Genomic DNA, 25,334 nt, shown 5'->3' with positions numbered 1-25,334 from the left:
CATGGTATTTCTCCCTCCCACACCCCCCCACTGTTCCTCTGATATTCTTGTTAACTGCTGGAATTAGCCTACCTTGCTTGTCACCATGAAAGGTTTTCCTCCTTTCCCCCCCCGCTGCTGGTGATGGCTTATCTTAAGTGATCACTCTCCTTACAGTGTGTATGATAAATCCATTGTTTCATGTTCTCTGTGTGTGTGTGTATATAAATCTCTCCTCTGCTTTTTCCACCAAATGCATCCGATGAAGTGAGCTGTAGCTCACGAAAGCTTATGCTCGAATAAATTTGTTAGTCTCTAAGGTGCCACGGGTACTCCTTTTCTTTTTGCGAATACAGACTAACACGGCTGCTACTGTAAAAGAAAATCAATGTTATTAATAGGAATAACATTACCAGCAGGAATCACGGGCATTTAAATATGTTCATAACATAGAGAGTGTGCTAGTCATCTTTACAGAAGCAATATTAATCTATCGCCTAATCAAAGAAAAAGCTCAAGCCTTGAAATCCTTGCTTACTCTGCCTCAAGTACAAAAATCCCCTTCAAAATTTTTGACTCCCTTTTCAAATACATGCCTGAATATTCTGACTATAATCAGTGTCAATAGAGGTTCATTGTCAGCTTGTAGTGGCTAGTAATGTCAAGTGTCAACATCAACTTTTTTATTTTTAGGAAAAGGCTGTCTCAGGAAATACTGTCAATAATAGCAGTATAATTAAGATATGGTATTTTAAGATTTTTTTTCCTCAAGCAGCCTGGCACTATACACTAATTTTAGCACCAATCAGTGGAAGTGAAGCTCAAAGCCTCCTCAGTAACATACAGCTCAGCAGGTTGCCACAGGGTATAAACTACCTTGAAAACTTCTGCTTAACCTGGAACATCCAGTCAAAAAATCATGTCTACCTAAATAGATCTGCATGACACTTTCACATTTATTCAGTACCTCTTCCCCAGAAGCAGAGAAACCCATACACAGGCCGTGAAAGGATCACATTATCCACCACTGAAATACACCCACCTCTGGGGTGGGACATACCAGAAACACATCCCCTCCAGTGCAGTATAAAGAGCATACCATTAGGACTGCAGAGAAAGTCTGCAGTGGAAAAATCAAATGAGTTACCATATGTCGAGGAAATTGGAGATAATGGTATTTCTAACGAGCATGGGTATTCTGTCTTTAATAACCACAAGTGTGTAGGTCCTCACCTGAAACACAGTAACTCCAGCAGCAGAGCACCCTAGCACTGGGCACTAGAACAATAATGATTCAAAGAAAAAAGTAGCACGTACTGGTCTTCCTGCATCACCTGAGGCTCTCTCCCAAGTGCTGACCGAGCCAATCATCCTTAGTTTATGAGAATCAATGGGACCATAGCCTAGTAAGTTTTAGTAAATCCAGACTACTATACTGGTAAAGCAGCTGTTGAGGACCATACCAAGAAACTAGATATACAATTGTATTAAATATATTTCATCATATTTTAATATCATGTGAATTTAGGATTAAAAGCTTTTTACTCACCTGCATGATGCACATTCTATATAGAATTTGAAAGGCAAAGAGTGGAAAGAGTCTGACAAGCAACTTAGTACTTTCCACATGAGTATCACTGTACCAGCCACCATAGTTTTCCTTGGCATGATCTAACCAGTTTGTCACATCTCCACTCAGGTGGCGGTATCTCACACAGCACATTTTTAGTGCATTAGCAACTACCCCAAAGGTGGTCAGCTGGGAACTACCTGTGAATGATCAGAGACATCATGCATCAGTACGTTTTACTTGCTGCCAAACTGAAGACAAGCCAAGTCACTTTCATAGCAAAATACAACTTGATATGATTTACCTTGGTCATTTCCAAAGGGTAGAGCAGACCAGATTTGTTCCAATGCATTCATCTTTACAAGACAACTTGAACATATAGGGCCAAGTTTGGTTGCAGCATCCACCCACCCTAAACTGCCCTACTGAAGGTACACAGGTTGTGGCCTTTGTCTTCAGTAGGAAGAATGATATTATTATACCTGTTAACACTTTGGAATGATTTATTGTTATGGCTGAGCAGATACTGTAGTAATATTTCCTTTGAATGTGTTTTTTTTATTGATTTGAGCTGGGTCATTTTCCATGCAAGCCAGTAGTGAGCTATTGTATGCCAGCCAACAATACTGTCAATGAAAGAGGGAGGCACTGGTGAATTGAGGTAAGGCCTGGGGGAATGCTAATGGGATAGAGAACTTGTCATGGTCATGTTTCATGGTCAGGTTAGTCATTATTAAAAATATTACCTTCTGATGGCCATGTGATAGGCTATCTGAAATAAATTTGGGGTTCTCAGTCTAGTTCCTAGCAAAACAACAAAAACCTCAACCGCAACTACCATCCTTGTTGTCAGTCTCAGAGAAACCAGCAATGGTGCAAGTATAGAAACTTAGATAGGAAGGATGGTCCAGTCATTTGGACCTAGCCTAGGGCTTGGGAGTCTTGGGGTCACATTCCTACTCTGCCTGGGGGGCCTCAGGCAAGTCACTTGCTCTCTGTGCCTCAGTTCCCAATCTGTCAAAAGGGGGTCATAGCACTTCTCTACCTCACAGGGGTGTTTGAGTCACTTGGATACTATAGTAAAGGAGGGATAATATGAGTATGATAGATAGATATATCAATCTTAAATGTCTTTATCCTACAAAGGTCATCCCAGGGTTGAGACATACTGACAGGGAGGTAAATTTGCACTGCTGCTGCCTGGGGACTATTTCTTTTATTGATGGTGGAGTTCATCTCCTGCGTTGGCACCTATCACAAACACTGTATTTATTCACTTAATTTCAGGAAAGAACTAAGAAAGCAATGGCTATTGGCTAATCCAGATTAAATCCACTCTCTGGCTGCTTAGTATCCACAGCTGGACTGTTGGCATTGATAAATAAGATCTCCCTAACAGAGAGGAAAATATAGAATATGGATCCAAGTTAGCAAATACCAAATCTTCTGGCTTACGTAGTCTTTTTTTAAAAAAAGTTTTGAGGGCCAAAAACATAACCAAGAAGAAAAAGCAATCTTTATAGTAGTGTACAAATTAAGATGAACTGATCAGAAAAAAAGGAAGAGGGTACAGATTCTGGATTCTCTAGTCAGTATGAAGAAGGTTTTTAGAAGTGAAAGTGGACATTAGAGAACTAGTGTAAGGGCATAGTTTGTACCAGCCATCGTGGTTCGGGGCTGTAGCTAGCTATTTGATGTTTACACAAACATCTATAAAATATTTTGTTCTGCACAAGAGTAAGAATGCAATGATATATTTACTTTCAGTATACTATTTAACTACTAGATATTTCTGAACAATCTGTAGAGTTCCAGACAGGTTGTGGTTCCTCCCTGGTAAACAAGACAGACAAATCGGGAACTCAACCTGTGTATGAAGCTTGTTTATCTGTAGTTGCAGTTTTGTTTAAATGAACAAGTTGCGTGAAATTCTGACCTCAGTGATGTCAATAAAAGCTTTGCCACTGATATTAGTAGTGCCAAGGATTCACCCCTCCTTTTTAAGGAGGAGTGTCATTTCAGAGAAATACATTGTTCGAATTTTGACATTAATTGAAGCAGTAATTCAGGAAAGTATGGGGTAAGAAGGGCAAAGGGAGAAGGTACAGAAATCATATGATGTACAGCACTGTCGTTGCAATAGATATATCTGTTCTACAGACATAACTGTGTACCTCAGCATACATCAACATTATCCATTTCATGTTTATACATGTTGAGATTTTTAACGTTTCCTTGGAAATATTAATCTTTTAGACACTAAAATAAAAACTTTTATAAAGCAATCTTTCCCCTTCTTTATACTTAAAGCCTTTGGCTCTAATGTTCCGCTACTCTGACCTTGATCTAATCATGAATATCTATGCTACTTAATTATAATAAAAAGCCTACATTGTACTCTAGATGGTAGACACATTTTTTCCCATCTTTGGTCATCTGCCAGTTCTTAAAATTATAGCAATGGGAAGAAATGCAAATGAAGTCAGTGCCTGACCGCTAAACATAATGGAATGCATGGTCCACAGTGGAAAAGTTACCTTAAAATAAAAGGGAGCATATATAAAAATCATTTCTTTGAGGTCACCTCTGGGTTTGAATTATGGCTCTAAAGAATTTCGAATGTAATCAATTTATTGGAAGGAGCCAAAATAAGGATTAAAAGCTATCAGAATATTACTCAAAAAATGATCAATTCTGTTGAGACTTGCAAAATATTAATTAAACCAAACAGCATTTGTTCAGAAAAACATTGAGCAATGATATTCAAACAAGTGCTGCCTGTGCTGACTTTGTAGGGCAATTAACATTTTTGTAAGGCCACTTTTGTTACCAAAAAGTTCTTGGTATCTCTTGTTTTCTTTGCTGTGACTATAAGGAACTGAGTAAACCTTGCCAGTGACCTTGGTGCTATAATTTTTCCATAACAGACAGGCTGGCTCAAGCTGCAAAGTTCAGATACAAATTTCCTAATGCTAAGTACATTCAGATCCATGGCTTTCATTCAGATATGTCCTTGGTGTCAATGTGCGATAAGCCAGAATCTCCACTGTCTTCAGTTTCTTGCAGGAATTTTAAAAAGAGTCCATTGGAAAAAAAATCAATGGGATTTGGGTCCCTAACTTCCTGAGGCTCCTCTGAAAATCCCAGCCTCTCTTCTTTGCACCTGTACACATTATGTGCAATACTACCAATATGATTTGATAGGGCTTATACTTGTGTAAAATGGGAGTAAAATACTATCCACAGTGCAAAGTAGTAGAGACTCAGAAGAGATGTGTGATTTGCTGACTCGTTGCAGGTGACATTACCCCACCTTGAACTTAGAGCACAGGGAATGTTTCTCAGAGGACTTCAGCATGGGGGCTGAGCAGCCCTGGCAATAGCCAGCCTTGTGGGGAAGACTAGTTTTATTCACAAATGGAACTCAAAAGGAAATAGCACAAAGCCTAGGGAAGCAGTAAGCTTTATCTTATTTCAGCTTAGGTAAATTGTATTTGAAGAGGTAGGAGAAGCCACCTGATCACAGCATCATGGGGTTGAATCTTAAACTCACCTTGGAACTCAAAGATGCTTCATATATGTGAGTAATTAATGTGTCTGAAAATTTCAGAAACAATAGCCATCATTCAAAAGTAAGAGACACAAGGTGAGTGAAGTAATAGTTTTTATTGGACCAACTTCTGTTGGGGGATGGGACAAAGTTTTGAGCTTCACCGAGGTCTTTCTCAGCTCTGTAAAACTTGAAAGCTTGTCCTTTCCACCAACAGAAGTTGGTCCAATAAAAGATATTACCTCACCCACTCTCTCTCTTATCCTGGGACCAACATTGCTACAACAAAACTGCCAACATCCATCTAACATGTGTTTCTGTTAACTATATTTTTCCACTGATTAAACAATCAGGGTTTATTTTAACATTAAGCTTTTTTGGTAGGGTTCCCCTCCTCCTACTGCATACAAATTGCATTTTACAAGTTATAAAGCAGAATCAAAATACTTTAAAGAGTTCCTATAAGTTAAAATGTTGCAACAAACTGCGAGATGCAGTAAAAACCTATTTGTACAAGTACATCTGTTGTAAAGTACTCAAAGCTAAAACTACTGCATGTTAGAAACAGTTCAACATTTCTAAGATTTAGTTTTAGGGATACAGTAGACCTTCAGAGTTATGAACACCAGAGTTACAAACTGATCAGTCAACCACATACCTTATTTGGAACCAGAAATGTACAATCAGGCAGCAGAACAGACAAAAAAACAAAAACCGTAAACTACTAAAAAAATAAAGGGAAAGTTAAAAAAATTGACAAGGTAAGGAAACTGTTTCTGTGCTTGTTTCATTTAGATTAAGATGGTTAAAAGCAGAATTTGTCTTCTGCATCGTAAAGTTTCAAAGCTGTGTTAAGTCAATGTTTAGTTGTAAACTTCTGAAAGAACCATACCGTTTTGTTCAGAGTTACGAACATTTCAGAATTACAAACAACCTCCATTCCCATGGTGTTTGTAGCACTGAGGTTCTATTGTAGTAGCTTACATTGCAGTAATGATAGCTTTAAAATAAAAAATCAGCATCAGATCTCCCATGATGCAGCTACCTCCCGGTAAGGCCCACTTTAACTGGTTTTGTGTGGACCTGATTCTGCAAAGTGTTGAAGTTAACAGCAGTAGAAAATGCTCAGCCCTTCACAGGAGGAACTCAGCAGGATTAAGTCTAAAATGAGTGCAAACAGAACAGATGTAGCTTTGGGGAAAGAACAATTTTTTTAAGTCACCTTTAAAACATTTCTAAGAGACAGATATTTACATCTTACCTTTTTTGGGCTGGTAAATCATTTCACTGTGCACCATGTGAATTGTGATCAGGGCCATAAGCACAGACACAAATGGGATAAGAAAACCAAGGTTCTTGGCCATTGATTGCTGGATATAAGAAATGCTAACAAAGACAACTGCTGAATTTAAGTTAATCAGCCAATAAAACCTATGGTAAACAGACAAAAGTTATTCTAAGAGGAATACCAGTGAAGAGATGCAAGTAATTAAGAATGCAATTATGTTGAAAAAAGTACAGTTTTAAGCACTCTGAAGTTAAAAGGTTTACTTACTTTGCCAACACTGAGTGGGGTATACTTATACCCATGTGGTATGCCCCAGGATCCTTCATAGCCTGACAGTCTACAACATGAACTTTCACTCGATTATGGGAGTGTCTCAGCATTTACTTATAAAAAGAGACCAAGTTTTTAGCCCTCATGGTTGTAGAAAAAATACTGAAGCCTAAAGGCTCAAAAGCAAGAAGACAAAAAGTACCCCATTTTTTTAATCTCTTGGTTTATGAATGCCTGACTAAGGTTTGTGAATGTATGGGGTTGGCGACACAATTTCATAGGAAGATGAAAAAACCCATAATGCCCTATGCCAGATGTATAATTCTATACACAAGGAGAAGGTGTTTTCTTGCTGACTCTAGCACAGTGGTGGGCAACCTGTGGGCCGCATATGGCCTATCAGGGTAAGCTGATTGCAGGCTGCGAGACATTTTGCAGACATTGGCCGTCCACAGGCATGGTCCCCGGCAGCTCCCAGTGGCCGCAGTTCTCTGTTTCTGGCCAACGAGAGCTGTGGGAAGCGGTGGGATGCAGGGACGTGCCTGCAGACGGTCAACATCCGCAAAATGTCTCTCAGCCCGCAATCAGCTTACCCTGATGGGCTTCATGGGCCGCAGGTTGCCGCCAATGATCTGATCTGACCTGACTTCCTGCATAACACAAGAAAAAAAAATCTCACCCAGTAATCTCTGTATCAAACTTGAGACACCTTATTATTTTCAGAGAGTGGATGCTCAGCATGAAAATGATAAAAATCAGGCCCCTTTAAAATGGGTCTCAAACTTCTGAATGGGTTTAAAAAGCTAATGTTTATATTCTTTAAAATAGCAAAAGCTCAACAACCTATAGAACACATTGCTTAGATTTCTTTTGTAAGCAGTTTTAGTATTAAAACCACAGTTGTCACCCTTGCTGAGAGTAAGGATTGACCGAGCATAGAGAGAACTGATTTCACACCCCCCCCACCCCACACACAAAGATGGACTCTGTGTATTGAGATGGAGACACACTGAGGAAGCCTGGAGGAGCTCATATTGCTATTGCCTTGGGTTCTACCTGTCCTGTGGATAATGAGCAAAGAACCTGAGTCTTTTGCGTGTCAATCTAGCATGAATCATTAGTCTTGAATTCACTTAAAATAAACAAGCAGGAGAGATGACCTAAGCTATTCTTGCTCACCTCAACCTTATTGGCTCTACAACTTTTTATCTTAAGCACAAGTGAGTGGGCAGGGCATACTATCAGCTCAGCTGGAGCTGCAAATTTGTCTAGTATCGCTGGCCTCTACGTAAGAGAACATGTATTAAAGATCAGCTCAATGTTTTGGCTGTGAACCTGGGGGAGGAGGGGGGCAGTTGCTATTAAACACCAAAGGTCCATCTGCATTGCCTCTGCTTCTTCCCTTTAAAAGGCTCCTTGCTAGTCTGTTGTAATTGCCCAGAAAAAACTGTAGTGGCATCACTGTAAGTTACAGTGTTGGGTTCATTACCGTCATGCTTCTGACCACTCTGTCATTGCCCTAGCTAGCTAGAACCAAGAAGAAAAGCCTCTATAATGTTGAGGACGTGGAGGAGTGACAATACCCAAGTTTGTTCCACTCAAAACAAAATGATCTCTTTTGCCTTGTTAGGGAAGAAGAGAATCTGGCAGTGGCTTAGAGCAGCAGTGGGCAGGAGAGCAGCAAGCCTAGTGGAATACAGGCAGCGGCCGAAGAAAGAATAACGACAAATCCAATTTGGATGAACTCAGTGCTGCTGAGTGCTAGGAATACGATATATGCCGGGAAACAGGGATTTCCAGGCTTAAACCATCCTCCAAAGCAATCTGAAAAAGTCCCTGAGAATTTCAAGTTTAATTATTTTTAGCTAGTGCCGTGTCTTTTAAACCATTTCTGTCATGAGCTGCGATACCACTAGAGGGATTTTTTATTTAAATGTAAAGCAGTTCTCTGGGGTTTGGTCTTAACCACTTTGGAGAGAAGATATTAAAAGTTATGGAAGCATTTTGCATACAGATGCTTTGGCCCTCCTTTGGCAATTTTGTTTTTAAGTTGAAAATTGCATGATAGGGCAAACAGCTCCAGAAGCTGGCCAGGTTCAAGATTTCAATCCTTGTCTCCAGAGCCCCCCCATGAGATCAGCCCAGGCTGTCTCACCCTAGATGACTATAAATGTCAATTGTGTTTCACTGGAAATGGCAGCCTAAAGAATGAAACCCATATGTGCAGGAGATGAACTTTTTTTCAGCAACTGGAACTCATTCTCAGAAAAAATTAGGACCTCCATAAATCTTGGTGCCCTGAGATCAAAATTTTAAAAAAACACACTTCCTTGATCTAGCTTTCTCACAGTACTGCCACCAAAATAAGTAAAGAAAAAATATCCAATCTTTGCTGACTAGAGGGAAGAGAGAAAGAGAAATGTATCTTGATATGCATATTTCAAAATTCTGAGAGGTGCTCATGTCATAGACCAGAAGGGACCAAGATGATCATCATGTCACAGTGATGGGTTACATATAAGAACCTTGTCAGACAGACATGACCCTATGGCTTGTTTCTGATTTTGATGCCCCACCTCCTTTTCTGACATTCCATTGCATTCTTCAGAGCATCTGAGAGACCTCTTTGGGGTAGAGACAGGCAGGATCATTGAGATTCAAGCCCTGGGTTCAGCAGCTAAGCAGTCTTACAGGCACCAGTGCAGCAAACTGACTGTTGGAGACCATACATCTGCTGGGGTTGGCTGGGGGTGTGTTTGAAAGGCTCAAAACTCTAATAATTGTTTAGTGCTCCCTCACATTTCAAACATCATTATTGTGTTGGTGGAATAGCTCCCCCGCCGAGGATGATTATAATGGAGCTGTAGGGCAAGTGGTCAGGATAGTAATGACAGAAACAAACAAACAAAAAGTCACTGTGCAAGACCGTGAACAGTTGACAAATTCTTTCTATGACAAGGCCTCAGACTCTGTGGCACTCTGATGTAGCAGACTGGAAGTTCTATGGTAGCATCATGAACTAGCTATAAACAGCCCACCAACCATGGATTATGATGTCTTGGCAACAAGTGATGAGGAATCACCCCCAGAGGTGGATGAGGAGAAGCTCTGTACCCCAAGGCTGGGAGGATCATAGCTACTACTCCCAAAAGGAAAGATAGGGTAGTGATGTTGGTGACTCCCTTCTGAGCTGCTGTTGGCCTGACATGTATCTCAGAAGGTATGCTACCAGAGGCCAGTATCCGAGATGTTACTGAGGGATTGTCGAGAATCATCCAGACCTCTGAATACTATCCCATGCTACTCATCAATGTGGGCACTAATGATACTGCAAGGTATGAACCTGAGCAGATCAGAAGTGACTACAGGGATGAAGGAGCTGGGGGTGCAGGTAGTGTTCTCTTTAATCCTTCTGATTAAAGATAGAGATCCAGGCAGAGACAGATACATCCTAGATGTGAATGCCTGGCTATGCAGATAGAGTCACCAAGAGGACTTCAGCTTTTTTTGATCATGGGATGCTATTCTGGGAAGGTCTGCTGAGCAGAAAAAGGGTCCATATATTGAGGAAGGGGAAAAGTATCTTTGGATGCAGACTGACTAACCTACTGAGGAGGGCTTTAAACTAGGTTCGATGGGGGCAGGTGACTAAAGCCCACGGGGTAAGTCAAAAATATGGAGACCTGGGAGAAGGGTCAGAATCTGTCGGGAGCATGGGCCATTATAGCAGGGGCAATGGAGAGACAAGAGGGAACACAGAGGGGAAATCAAATCAGTATTTTAGATGCCTGTATACTAATGCAAGAAGGATGAGGAAAAACAGGAAGTACTAAAACTGCTAGTGAATAAATATAACTGACATAGTTGGTGTCACAGAGACTTGGTGGGAAAATCATAGAATCATAAAACCGGAAGAGACCTTGAGAGGTCATCTAGTCCAGTCCCCTGCACTAGATGACAGGATTAATTATCTAGACCATTCCTGACAGGTGTTTGTCTAACCTGCTCTTAAAAATCTCCAGTGATGGAGATTCCACAACCTTCCTAGGCAATTTATTCCAGTGCTTAACCACCCTGATAGTTAGGAAGTTTTTCCTAATGTACAACCTAAACCTCGTTTGCTGCAGTGTAAGCCCATTGCTTCTTGTCCTATCTTCAGAGATTCAGAAAAACAATTTTTATTTCCTCACTCTTGTAACAACCTTTTACATATTTGAAAACTGTTATGTTCCCTCTTAGTCTTCTCTTTTCCAGACTAAACAACCCAGTTTTTTCAATCTTGTCTCAGAGGTCATGTTTTCTAGACCTTTAATCATTTTTTGTTACTCATCTCTGGACTCTCTCCAATTTGTCCACATCCTTCCTGAAATGGGACGCCCAGAACTGGACACAACTCCAGTTGAGGCCTAATAAGAGCAGAGTAGAGCAGAAGAATTACTTCTTGCATCTTGCTTACAACACTGCTGCTAATACATCCCTGAATGGTGGTCACTTATTTTGCGACAGCATTATACTGTTGACTCATAGTTAGCTTGTGATCCACTGTGACCTCCAGATCCCTTTCTAGAGTACCCCTTCCTAGGCAGTCATTTCTCATTTTGTACGTGTGCAACTGATTGTTCCTTCCTAAATAGAGTGCTTTGCATTTGTCCTTATTGAATTTCATCCTATTTATTTCAGAGAATTTCTCCAGATTATTTTGAATTTTAATCCTATCCTCCAAAACACTTGCAACCCCTCCCAGCTTGGTATCATCAACAAACTTTGTAAGTGTACTCTTTATGCCAGCAGTGGGCAAACTTTTTGGCCCACTGGCCACATCTGGGTATGGAAGTTGTATGGCGGGTCATGAATGCTCATGGTTCCCAGCCAATGGGAGCTGCGAGGGCAGCACTTGGGGCAGGGGCACTTGGGGAGCCCTCTGGCTGCCCCTATGAGTAGGAGCCAGAATGGGGACACGCCGCTGCTTCTGGGAGCTGCACAGAGCCCTGGCACGTGTGGAGCAGGGCAAGCTTCAGACCCCGCTCCCCGCTGGGAGCTCAAGGGCCAGATTAAAACATCTGAAAGGCCGGATGCAGCTCCCAGGCTGTAGTTTGATCACCCCTGCTCTATGCCATTATCTACATCATTGATGAAGATATTGAAAAGAACCAGACCCAGAACTGATCCCTACAGGACCCCACTCATTCTAGCCTTCCAGCATGACTATGAACCACTGATAACTACTCTCTGGGAAACGGTTTTCCAACCAGTTTTGCACTCACCTTATAGTAGCTTCATCTAGGTTGCATTTCCCTAGTTTGTTTATGAGAAGGCTATGAGAGACAGTATCAAAAGCCTTACTAAAGTCACGATACACCATGTCTACCCCGCATCCACAATGCTTATCACCCTGTCAAAGAAAGCTATCAGGTTGGTTCGACACAATTTGTTTTTGACAAATCCACGCTGACTGTTACTTATTACCGTATTATTTTCTAGATATTTGCAAATTGATTGCTTAATTATTTGCTCCATTATCTTGCTGGGTACAGAAGTTAAGATGACTGGTCTATAATTTCTTGGGTTGTCCTTATTTCCCTTTTTATACAACAAATCAATCAATTTTCAAAACACCTAGAAAATAATAAAGCTGATAAGTAACTGTCAGCATGGATTTGTCAAGAACAAATCATGTCAAATCAAACTAATAGCTTTCTTTGACAAGGTAACAAACCCTGTTGATGTGGGGGAAGCAGTAGATATAGTAGATCTAGATTTTAGTAAGGCTTTTGATATTGGCTCGCATGACCGTCTCATAAACAAAGTAGGAAATTACAGCCTAGATGGAACTACTATAACGTGTGAGAGTAGTTATCAGTGGTTCTATCAGTCAAACTGGAAGGGCATATCAAATGGGGTCCCATAGGGATCAGTCCTGGTTCTGGTTCTGTCCTACATCTTCATTGGTGATTTAAATAATGGTATAGAGAGTACATTTATAAAGTTTGAAGAAGTGGGTTTTTTACCCATGAAAGTTAATGCCCAAATAAATCTGTTAGTCTTTAAGGTGCCACTGGACTCCTTGTTGTTTTTGTGGATACAGACTAACACTGTTACCCCCTGATACTTATAAAGTTTGTGCATGATACCAAGCTGAGAGGGGTTGCAAATGCTTTGAAAGATAGGATTAAAATTCAAAATAAACTAGAGAAATGGTCTGAAGTAATAAGATAAAATTCAACAAGGACAAATGCAAAGTAATCCATTTAGGAAGGAACAATAGGTTGCACACATATAAAATGGGAAATGACTGCCTCGGAAGGAGTAGTGCAGAAAGGGATCTAGGAGTTACAGTGGATTGCAAGCTAAATATGAGTCAATGGTATAATGCTGTTGCAAAAAAGCAAACACCATTCTCAATGTATTAGCTGGAGTGTTGTAAACCAACAAAAATTCTTCTGGTCTACTCTGCACTGAGAAGGCCTCAGCTGGAGTATTGTGTCCAGTTTTTGGAGCCACATTTCAGGAAACGTGAACAAATTGGAAACAGTCTAAAGGAGAGCAACAAAAATGACTAAATGTCTAGAAAAGATGGTTATAAGAAATTATTGAAAAAATTTAGTTTGTTTATTCTGGAGAAGAGAAGACTGGGGGGGCATGATAACAGCTTTCAAGTACATAAAAGGTTATTACAAGGTGGAGGATGAAAAATCGTTCTTGATAACCTCTGAGGATATGTAAAGAAGCAATGGGCTTAAATTGCAGGAAGGAAGGTTTAGGCTAGATATTAGGAAAAACTTCCTAACTATCAGGGTAGTTAAGCACTGGAACAAATTGCCTAGGGAGGTTGTGGAATCTCCGTTATTGGGGGATTTTAAGAACAGGTTAGACAAACACCTGTCAGGAATTGTCTAATTATTACGTACTCCTTCCTTGAGTGAGGGGATTAGATGACCTCTTGAGGTCCCTTCCGGTTCTACACTGCTATGATTATTAGATTGTATAAAGAAGATTTTAAATGAAGTAGATCTGAATATTAATATAATTAGCTGCTTATTTTACTGATTCTCATTTGATCTGAAACAGCTGACATTTAAATCATATTTAGTTTTCAGGAGTTAATCACTGAAAAGAATGAATTCATTCAACTCTTCAAGTATTGTTTCAGACTACCTGCAGATTCAGGAAGACATCTTTGCATTGATTTGTATTATCTTTGCAACCCTGAAAACTAGAAATATATATGTATATAGAAGAGAAAGCATTCCTGCTAGAGTATTATTCTATAGCACAGCATGGGTTCTACAGCCACCTAATCCAAAGGCCCCGGCTCTACAAAACTAAAAATGGCCATCAATACAATCAACCTATAACCCAAGAGATCCTCCTAAGCCTTTGGGCAGAATTATGAAATGACTATAGAACTACTTCAAGGCCAAGTGGGGAGGTGAGACATCTCCACTAGCATCTTCCAAACAACCTAAATTTGCTTCCTTTATTAGTAGTTCTTCCCATACAATATGCTGGGTAAAAAGGGCTATCTGGCAGGTGGGACTAGTCTGACACAACATGATTCATGTGATTGGTGATGGAAGGTGGGGAGGGGAAAAAACTGGCTGGAATGTCATAGTGGCACTTTGCTGCTGTCCCCACCAGTTTGTGTTTTCAGTTTTAAGCAAGGCTGTAGGTCTACTGTGAAGAGCACCATCCAAATTTGAATAGCTACCACGTTGTCCTATAAAGTCCACAGACATCAAGACAGACAACCTCTTTCTGGTGAGAGCTACCCTATTAATCTCAGTTGGGTGTTAGCTTAGAAGCTTTATAATTACAGTTTAAATGTCAGCATCTTAAGTATTTCACTTCAAATAATTATACCAGGAATAGCCAGATATTTTATGCTGGCATTCGAGTGGAGTAAGAAAATGCTAACCCCATTCTGCTCAGTCTTTGATCACAATACTTGCTTCTGCAACCTCTTACTCTGAAGTAGTTTGGCCATTTACTAGTTGCTTTAGCATTTTTCATGCACCAAGTATTACAGGATTTCCAGTGATATTTTGGTGGTACACATTCAGGTCAGATAAATCAATCCTGGTGTGTTAAGCTTTAATCCTTTAACAAAGATATTCCAGTAGGCTTAGGAGTCTGAACCTCAGGTTTGCTTATACTCCCTGAGATCACAGGTTCACATTCCAGCAGTGACAACTCCAGCCTTCATACTTGCCAGGTAAACAGCTTGATTTCCATTCAGAGATGTACAAAGTTTTGTTGGTGGCCGCTTTTTAAAAAAAATGAAGTAGCACAGATTCTGCCCCAAGGTTCTGTCTAGAAGTGATGGGAAATTTAACAAAAATCAAAAAAGTTTCACAGGACCATACCAATTATGCCAACATTTTCAATAAATTAGCCAAATGTTTTGTTTTGACTTTTATGTAGTTATTATATTCTATAGAGTCAAAGCGATGTGCTTTGGAATGTTTCACTTCTTGAAAAATTCTGAGTTTGACTTTTGATCCTGAAACAGGTTGAAACAAAATTTCAGTCTCAATTTTCTATGGAATAGAAATTCTGTTTTTCGACCAGCTCTGTTTCTGACTCTATTTCTGACAAAGTTAGATTAGGAGAGCCAGTGTTGCCTAATGGATACAGCACTGAACTGGGAGTTAGGAGACCTGTGATCTATTCCTGACTCTGCCATGATCTGCTGGGTGATCTTGGTCCACCCCGTGCATCAGTTACCCCATCTGTAAAATGGAGATAACGATACTGACCTCCTTTGTAAAGTGTTTTGATATCTGATGAAGAATGTTATACAAAAGCTAAGCTAGCTATAAGCGATGGAGTTTGGACTAATATACACCCAAGTACCAGATAATGGTTCATTTCCAAAACCAAAATGCAGAAACATTTGTTTACCATACTTCTCTTCATTTGACAATGAGGCTCTGAAGAAAGGAAAGCCATTCTGACACCTTGCAGGGTACAAATTTTCAATGGCCATAGTAGTGAACATGGGGAGAAAGGAACAAAGAGATAAATATAAAATAGGAGTGACGAAAGTAATTGAAAGATTGAGTTGAGGCAAACAAAAAACAAGAAATATTAGTAGAAGGAAAAGGGAAACACCAAGCAAGATGGAGAAGGAATAGAAGACAAGGACAGTTATAAAATGGTCCTATACAATCCACAATTTTCCAACATCTCAATGCAATTTCGTTTTACTAGCTCAGTTGTTGGTGTGGATTTAAGGACCACATTCTGTACCCCGGCCCTTTTGCTCAGCTCCGATTGATAGCAATGGGAGTTCTCAGGCATCAAGAAGTAGCACCAGTCTACGGCCTTAACTTATTGCCCCAGGCTTCAGACTCTCAGGGCCGAGTTCTCCTCTTCTTACTTTAACGTTGATGAAATTCTATTTATTTCAATGATTTTACACCTAGTTTGTTCCAGAGATTGGATTCAGGCCCTAGAAGCGTGATGCAGCCCTCACCACACACTAGGGTTAAGATGATAGTTACTCACTCCTTTGCAAGAAGTCTGATTTTTTAAAAGCTCTTAGGCCTGATTTCTGAAGTAAAGCAGGTTGGATAAGAAACTAGTTTTTGCTAAAAAGCAACAGTGTGCAACTGTCTCATTAAATATATATGTATTTTAAACATTTATTCTCGTGATAAAGAATCTACCAAGAAGAGAAAATAACATATGATTATATACTTATGAGGCTGTAATGAGACTAGGAAATGTGAAGAAGTAAACCCTATTGTTAGTTTTAAGCTTGTAAATAATACGGTTCCTGCTTCAGATGCCAGACAACTGTAGAAATTAGTTTTTAATCATACACACCTTTCCTGATACCTCCAAAACCCCAAGAACTGACCCATTTGGATTACCCCAAGGAAATACTTTATTCATTCTGTCGTTATTTCTCAGTGTTGATTACAAAGGAGACATGTCACTTTGATTAAACACAACTCTGTATGACTAAAACCACAGTACAATAAATTCTCCAGAGCTATCTTTCAGAACAACTGATTGCTCTCCAGTCTTAATACTCCAGAGTCTTATTTAATCAAAATGATGTTGCTAATTAAGGATTAAAACTCAGAATAGAATCAAAAAGGAGGATTTTTTTCCTCTCTCCTTTGGGCAGGTCAAGGAGGCAGAATCTGTTTTAAGGAACCAAACAGTCTTTTCCACCTTTAGTAAAGCTACTCTATTCACTAAAGTTTGGATTTAATCCAAAGATCTGCAATATTAACATAACTGGGGGGAAGGAAATAGCCCTGAAAGCCAGCCCCATGTGAACAGAAATATGACCCAATAAATTCTTCATTGATTCATCAGTGATGCATTAGCAATCTTCAAATTTGCCGAGTTTCAGTTCATAATAGATACACTGATTTATTTTTGGAAGTACCAAATTTGCACATGTATAGCACCTCTCAATCAAGAATTTCTAGATAATTGGCAAACATTAAGTATCACAAAACTCCCTCTGAGGTAGATAAATATTTGTTCGTATCTAATAAAGGAATTTCTGTCCCAAGGGAAATTGTAGTAGATCATAATTTTGTCCCAAAACAGAAGAAAAACGTTGAACTGTTGAAACTTTGTGGAATAAAGTGTCCAGAAAATTTTTTGTAAATGTCAAAGTGTTCCATTTCAGTTTTTTAACCAAAATAAAACAGTTCACTTTGGGACAACAAAATGTTACATGTCAATTTTTCCAGTGAAAATTCTTTTCCTGTAGAAAATTGTGATTTTGATGAAGCCCCATTTTCCAGTGAAAGATGTTTTTGTCTGAAATTTTCCAGCCAGCCCTGGTAACTATATAGATCTTTAAATTGAAGAACAGAAGTCAAGTGACTTACCTGATGTCCTAACCTGTCACAGCTGGAAAGAGAATCTATGAGGCCTATCTTTCTATCACCACTGCTCACATGAGGAAGACGACCACCTCTTGAAGTAAACGACAGTTCCAAATGTGATGTTTTGATTTTTTTATTTTAGTGCTGGTACTTGTGTGTGTTCAAGGAACTTTGCCACCTCTACAGAGTCTATTCAACCTAGAGCAAAGGATTGAGACCCAGCAAGCATCTTTACCACATCTCTGGCAGGCCTTTAGGGACCATAGTGTAAGAACCCAAATAGAATAGCTTGGTCCTACATAGCAACTAGCTCATTAATTCTGTGTCAAGTTGGGCAAATCAGTTGACCTTGAGTCATCCTGGTGAAAGTCCCTGGCCTGTGTTATGCAGGAAGTCAGACTAGATGATCAGAGTGGTTCCTTCTGGCCTTAAGATTTATGAATCTATGTGCCTGGAAGGAAATTTAGGTAGTCCATTTGAAAACTCATTGTTACAGCTAAAAAATGAGATTTCCTATATAAATTTGTTTTTAAAAAATTGAGATGCACTTGAGTTTTTAATTAAGCTCCATCATCTCACACAGTTGTTCTATTGCAATATTAAGAAACTCACCAATTGAAAAAAGAAAGAAGTTCCTTTGGTTCATAATCCTCAAGGTTGTATGCACTCAGTGGACAAACTATAGCTCTTATGCCTCCTGATCCAAAGCAGGCTGTTAATAGCCCAAAGTAGAAGAGTATTTTCAGCTCCTTTTTGGCTAGTGGGTGAAGGATATAGTGTCTGTCTATATAAAAATCTTCAAAGGGGAAGGCAACAAGAGGTAGCAGAGCCGTACCTGCAGTGGGGAAGAAAATGGACATATATAAAACTGGTTAAAATGATGAAGCATTGAATCCAGTATTTATTTTCTAGATTAACAGCTATATTGGAATTATAGTCTGTGAATTAGTAAAAAAATATCCACACGCACAATGAGAAAGAAAATTATTCATTCCTTTAGAGCGAGATGTGGATACAACTACAAGTCCAGAACTTTTCTGAATACTACTATTAGGCAAGAATATTGACTACATATGGCAGAAGTACCTGAACTTTGCTGCTTTCAGGGCTGGCCTGGGGCTAGAGGGCTGTAGTTAAGTGGCACAGAAGTTCTCTTTACAAATAAAGAAACATGACCATAATTTGTGCTACTCTTTTATCTATCTAGATGGATTAATAGAAATTGCTTGCTTGAACTCAAAAGCTGTAGTTTAATCACTATATCAGATAATTTGGCAAATGTTATGATGTATTCTCAGATACGCTATTTGATTATTTTTACTTATTGTATCAGTTTTACTCTTCCCTTTGCAGCTTCAGAAAAAGTTAGCCCCAGAACACATTTTAGGACTCTGCAGTCAAGATTTGGCAGCTCCAATCTATGGCATTGTTCCTATAAGCAAAGTGAGGCTCCCATATTTGATGAGTTACATAGCCTTCTAAATGCATTTTGAGAGAGATTGAAAAATACATCATATACATAATATTTGCACACGTCTGCTTCAAGAATGGCAATAGGAGACCAGGATTGAGATATTAAACATCAAAATCTGAAACCCCGCCCCAGGATGATGGATGAAGCAAAATTTGTAATAAGCTCCCAAGATAAAGAGACACATCCCATGCATCGTACATACACTAACAAGTCTAGTACCGAATCATCATCCCTGACCAATATTTTATATTTATTTACAAGAAACTTTCCCTTGCTATAGTGACATTTGTTCCTCTTTGGAAAATGCTTTGTACTACCTCTGACAGTTGTCAGGGGACGGCTAAGTGGTAGGATGCAATATATTCAGTATACAGTTCAACGATTTATCCTTGTTTTGTCATTAGAGTCAATTTGTCCCACTTTGATTTTAGATTACAAAAAAAATAAGGCAACAAAGGGCAAGGGGATTCCAAACAGGAAGTTTATGGAGTAAGGAAGGGGATATGAAGGAGGTCATCATCTCAGATAGTTCATTCAGGGCCTTGGACCCCTTCTTTCTCCTTTCCACAGACCCACTTGATCCTCTCATTTTTTTCTTCTAAATTCTTGTGACAATTTCTCTTCAGTCATCCCCAGCAGGTGCTTTCAATCCAGAATTATTTCCTGCTGCAGCAGCACTCTAAAGGAGGCGCTAGGGTTTCCAGTGCAAATATTTCTGAAACATGACCTCAGGGCACCTGCTGCACACAACTGAATTCAAACTCGCACTTCTGGATCGAGGTCAAGAGGACAGAAATGTTGCCTCGGAGAGACCAATTCAGAAATTCTCAATTACTCCAGTGGTATTCTGATGCCTATCTAAACAACAACTTATTTGCCTGCATGCAAAAAACTCTTCGGATGAGTAAATGTGAATAAGTTTATGTGTCAGCTATACAACAAGTGGCTATGCAACTGATATATATTTTAGTATAGAGTTATGGAAATCTGGGTGATTTTCCAATGTCCATGTTAATGTGGCCCTGGAGTGGCAATAATTTGTTCTGCCCTCATCTTCTGCCTGTTCTGTTCACTTAAAAGTTGGTGATTTTATGAAGTTAATCTGGTAGTTGTGCAGTTTAAAGGATAGGTTGCAGCATCAGTGATTGACTGTTACTGTCTAGTTGTACCTGCCTGATCTGAGTAGCAGTCTTAAGGTCTCTGCTTCACCTCAAGCCTGACCTAGAGACAAAAGATAATTCAGTTTTTATATCAGCTCAACTCAGGCTGAGCAATTGTCAGCTGTGACATTTACTAAATTCCACATGACAGTTGTACAAAGTGAGCAGAGACTTGCAAACTCAGTTTGTCTAGGAAGGGGAGGGGCTCCACCCCCTATTCCACCCAATCTCCTTCACAACCCATACTAATACCTTTGCATATCTAAAGTTTCAGATTGTCCCACATTCCAGCCACTATGTGGAAAATTATTAGGAGGTGTCCATACATTACATTTCTGTGTATTGAGGGGACTTCAAATGTACAGAAGATCATAGGTCAGTAAAATTCATACATGTAAGTTACTTAGAAAAATATTTAAAGAAGTTTATCCTAAAAGATTTTAGCCCATTCGGTGGGGGAAGGAATCAGATAGCGCTAATATGAGTCAGGCCCTAAAGGTAAGCATCAAAGTTTGGCTTCTGAGTTAAAAAAGTTTGTCGAGGCAACATATACGTCTTATTAACAACCATGTAGCTTTTAAATACAGAAGAACTCCATAAATTTGCACCAACTGGAGAAATGCATTGCAAATTAGGGACATTAACGAGTGGTTAGATCATGGAATTTCCCAGAAGTGACTAGTGACTGTGGGTGCCCAACTGGATATCTTAAAGGGGCACAGTTTCAGAAAATGCTGAGCACCTGCTTTCTGAAAAAAAAGTCAAGTCACTTTAAGGGGTCACAGTTTAGGCTGTCATCAGAGTGTAGCACCCAAAATCCCTAGTCACCTTTGAAAATTTAGACCTTATTTTACAAACATTATGTAGTGGTGTTCAAAATAATGCTTCATTAAGGTATATTAGCAAATATACTCCAGTACATTTGTGAAAGAAAAGCTAAGTCCTTCGCTATTAGAGAAGTTTGATGAGGCCACCAGGTTGGAGACAATCATTGGATTTTCATATACATGAGGAATAGTATGTTTCTATGATAATTTTTAAAAAATTGACTTATTAGAGCAGAATTGCATACAAAAAGCACATTGTAGATGAAATAATCATGGCATAGCACCTACCTAGAAAATGGAGAAACATACAGATATACACCAGCTTGATTCTCCCCACCAGATGTTCAGCAAGCCAGCCCATGAACACAGGTGTTAACATGGAGGCACCTACAAAGCACATGTTTATGATAGCTGCCTGGTAGTTGGGATAGCCAAGTTTGATAGTGCAAAAGAGAATCATGTTGCAGACAATGCCAAAGAAAGTGAACCTCTCACACAGCTCCATCAACAGCAGGCAAATGGCCACCTGAAGTTTCTTCTGAGACTTGAACCCAGATGAGTCTCCAACACGCTTGTCTTCCTTGGGGAATTTCCTTTTCTCCCTCTCAGCAGTGTGGTTCAGAAGTTGTCTTTCTTGTAAGTCTCTAAGATCTGTAACAGGCATACTTAGCTGTTCTGAGCAAGACTAAATTGAGTGGGTTAGGTTGTATGTACATTTCTGTTATCCTCCACTATAATTAACAAACTGGTAAGACCCTTGCTTTGAATTCCACACCTTACTACCACAATTCCTCAGGATACCTATCACTTTAGTGCTGTTACATTCAAGATCAAGGAGCATGGGGGACACCAGTATTTAAACTTCTCTGAGTGCACAAAGTTGCTGAATCCAATCTGTTTGTTTAATTAGTTTGTCTGGTTGTGAACAAGACTCCCCCACCACAAATAATAATACCCATTAAATTATGTGAATCCAATATAATATATACCAAATTGTATCTGCATGTTACAGATAAAGGTTTAAATACTGAGAGAGGCTAAATTGTTTCAGCAGAATTCAAGTACTAGATCAAGAAAATAATTTGGGGCTAATATTACGATACCTTAATTAAGCAATAAGTGAGAAACTGCAAGCAAAGAGAAAGATAGAAAGAATGCATGTTTTTAGGTGAACAATATCTTATCATTATTACATTTGTTATTTTTGGTTGAAATTCAGATAAGAAAGTTAATTAGAAAAGTAAGAAATGCTAGTACATTTAAGTACAATAAGCAGATTTTACAAGAAAGTAATTCTGGTGTATTAATGAAGAGAAAAAGCAATAAAAAAGCACCCAAAACCAGCACAGCTTCTTTAGCCTGACCTTGTACCACAGCTACAACATGTCATAGGGAATCAGAATCAGAAAGGCTTTGGTTCCTGGGTATTAATTAGAAACTATATAGTCAACTTGTAGAGAAATTGGGAAGGTTCTACAAGATCCCTGCTGGGCAATCCACAAAGAAGTTTACAGAAAATTTGTCCAACCTCCTAGACATAATTCTCCACTATTGCGCATAGCCATTTATACCTGTCCCAAATGGTAGTGTTCTGCATCCACTTTGCACAATTGTAAATGACTACACATGGTGAAAGGCAATGGTGAATCATACCCACTATTTCTAAACAGAACTATCAAGTCCTCACTTTGCAAGCTGTTGGAACAGAGTCTCTTTTTTAGTTCCATCTAACTATACAGATACTTACATGCGCCCTACCCTTTAGCAGCCGTTATACCTACCTATGATTAAGTAATAGAGATGCAAGATAGTATACAAATTACATGCATAGGCCCAAATCAGAATCCCAGATCCAAAATTAACTGAACTTTGGTATCAGATGTACAGGTTACTGCCCTAATTTATTTCTGTAATGGCTCATAAATAACAAATCCAGAAGCCCTGAAACACAGATCCAAGCATCAGTAGAGCCCCTTTCTCAACCAGTGTTTTTAATTCAAAAGGGGTTCTAAAGCCAGAACTTGGCTAGAGGTATCACAGAATTTGCTTAATTCTGGGTAAGACTGTAGGGGATGAGAGAACTTTGTATCATACCAGTATCTATGTCTACCACCTTCTCTAAAAGAGACTAGGATGAGTTTCATTCGTTTTTGATGGCTAGAATAAAACAAGCTACAGAGATCACCTGCAGCCCCATCTGGTTTCTGTTTCATAGTTTAACAAACCTTGTCCCAAACCAAGCCCCAGGGAAGGAGAAAGTACTGTGACCAAAGACTGCACACCTACCCTGTTCTGGGGAGTACCTCTTACCTAGCTGCTGGTGCATTAGGGTGCCCTTTCTTTACTCTATTAGAAGATATAACTGTAGTATAAAACCAGATTGAAAACACTATAGTAAATACACTCTGCTTCCTACACATTTTAATAGGGAATATTCCCTACTCCAGTGTAGATTTGGGGTGGGGTGGGGTCATCTGTTTCTCAGGTGTTGCTGATTGAGCTCAAATGAGATCATGGGAAGAGGGGTAGAGCTAGAAGGTTTGCTAATTGGGTTAGATGACAACAATTCCTTATTTGATGTTAGTTTGCCTTATCTTGGGGTTGGGCAGGGAGAATAACTGACTGCTTGGTTGGTAAAACCTCAAGGTAGGCTGAAACAGATGTGTGAGAGTGGGTTTCTATTTATGTGATTGTTTTAGAAATGGGTCTGGCTCATTTGATTTAACTGTTTGATACTCTGAGTATATATATCTTCTAATAATGGTGGCGTGCTTTGCTGATGAGAGCCCAGGGAACATGTGAACATACCTAGCTCTGCAGCTGACCTGCTGTATGGTCTTGATGAAACCCTTTAGTCAATCTGTTCACTGGTTTACCCCTTAATATAGTACTTAGAATGCTTAATACAAAGTGCTTGAGGAAACGTGGTGGTAGACCTAATAATATATTTAGGGTTACACCAATTTTGAAGCAGGTGAGATTTTTAAGTGGAAACCAACAACACCAGCTCAGGACTGGAGTGGGTACAAAGAGGAGTCGTGCCTCTGACAAATCGCCTTGGCCCACAGCAAAAGGCTTTGGGTCAGATTGACAAAGGAACCTAGGACTACTAGCTTATGGGATATTCTATTGAAGTTGTCCAATTTAATGAACTGAATAACTCAATATTAATTGGGCCACTGAGACTCACCCTACAGCCCGGGGTGTGGGACACTCACCTGAGAGTTAGTAGATCCCTGTTCCAAGGTGGTATCCTTAGCAGGCAGGATAGGGACTTGAACTGAGGGTTTTTCACATCCCAGGTGAGCACCCTAACCACTGGGCTGGAGGTTAGCCCTAGTCTTGGCCTCTTCTGCCTTGGCTGTTTTATGTGGCCTCTGAGCACACCTACTGGATCAGGCCCTGCACATGACTTAGGAAGAGAAGTGCCTATTTTCCCACAGTTTGTAAATTGAACTGGGGCTTATATGTGAGATGAGCATGTGGACTTCCAGAGGGAGGCAGCAATGCGCATGCCCCCAGCCAGAAACATAGGCACTGAGGGAACTTTTACTGCACAAACTCAGGCACTGAGTGAGTTAAGGCCCCTTCAGGGTTCGATGGCAGATGAGTGGGAGTTTTGTGGATCACAGTGATGTGTAAGTTTGAGGCTTAGGTGCCTAAGTACCTTTGTGGATCTGGATCTTGAAATCCTTTAAAGCATCTTCTGTGAAGATGGGACAAGTAGTTCTTGCAGTGGGGTTTGCTATAAAAGCACTTGTTCTTTCCAGGGCTCCTAGTGGTCACAGTTGCTGTAACAGAGGGCTGACTGTCTGTACACGTTGTATTTTGGCAGGCCATCTGTCAAATGAATAGGCCAGCACTGGAAAGGAAATCTCTTGGTTCTAGAGTCCATTTAAAATAGTAAAATCTGGCCAGGAAGTAGCCCAGGCACTTGTGTTTGGCTCAACTCCAACAAGTACTAACCTACCACCTGCTTTGACTTGGTTGAGTACTGGTTGTCTGTGTGGTTCTATGGCTAAAGGGCAAATGATCTAAACTTCTCTTCATGTGCTGGAAAAGTCAAATTAGCTCTTGCCACCTTTCTTGACGGGAAAACTTCATGGACATTTCGCTGACTTCTTTGGCAGTACAAGTGTAATTTTTTTTTTTAACACAGGCCCAGATTTTTAAAAGTACTTAGGTGTTGCTCTGCTCAGTGTTGCAAGTCCTAGCTAACTTAGGCTCCTAAGTCTCATTTTCAAAAGTGATGTAAGCCCAGATCCTCAAAGTTATTTAGGTGCCTAACTTCCACTGATTTTTTTCAATGGAAATTAAGCACCTAAAGACCTTTGAGGCACTTAGACACCTAAATCCTATTGAC

The 25,334-nt window shown here is 39.7% G+C and overlaps 1 protein-coding gene across 8 annotated transcripts in view; it reads right to left on the bottom strand.

The window, feature by feature from the left end:
• SLC15A5 (solute carrier family 15 member 5) overlaps positions 1-24,341 on the bottom strand; it is a 64,814-nt gene extending 40,473 nt beyond the window's left edge. For 2 of the 8 annotated variants that reach the window (XM_038369801.2, XM_038369834.2), the window contains exons 1-5: positions 23,282-23,401; positions 21,260-21,622; positions 18,123-18,345; positions 6,361-6,530; positions 1,529-1,749 (exon numbers count right to left, since the gene is read on the bottom strand). In XM_038369801.2, the coding sequence (XP_038225729.1) occupies positions 1,529-1,749; positions 6,361-6,530; positions 18,123-18,345; positions 21,260-21,622; positions 23,282-23,297 (993 nt within the window). In that variant the 5' untranslated portion in view covers positions 23,298-23,401. The other 6 variants (XM_038369808.2, XM_038369790.2, XM_038369821.2 and 3 more) reach the window with 6 other exon arrangements.
• Positions 24,342-25,334: the final 993 nt, after the last annotated feature.

Source organism: Dermochelys coriacea, chromosome 1 (assembly GCF_009764565.3).
Source record: "Dermochelys coriacea isolate rDerCor1 chromosome 1, rDerCor1.pri.v4, whole genome shotgun sequence".
NCBI lineage: Eukaryota > Metazoa > Chordata > Testudines > Dermochelyidae > Dermochelys > Dermochelys coriacea.
Note: the sequence above shows the minus strand (reverse complement) of the source record. Positions and strands in the feature narration are given on the sequence as shown.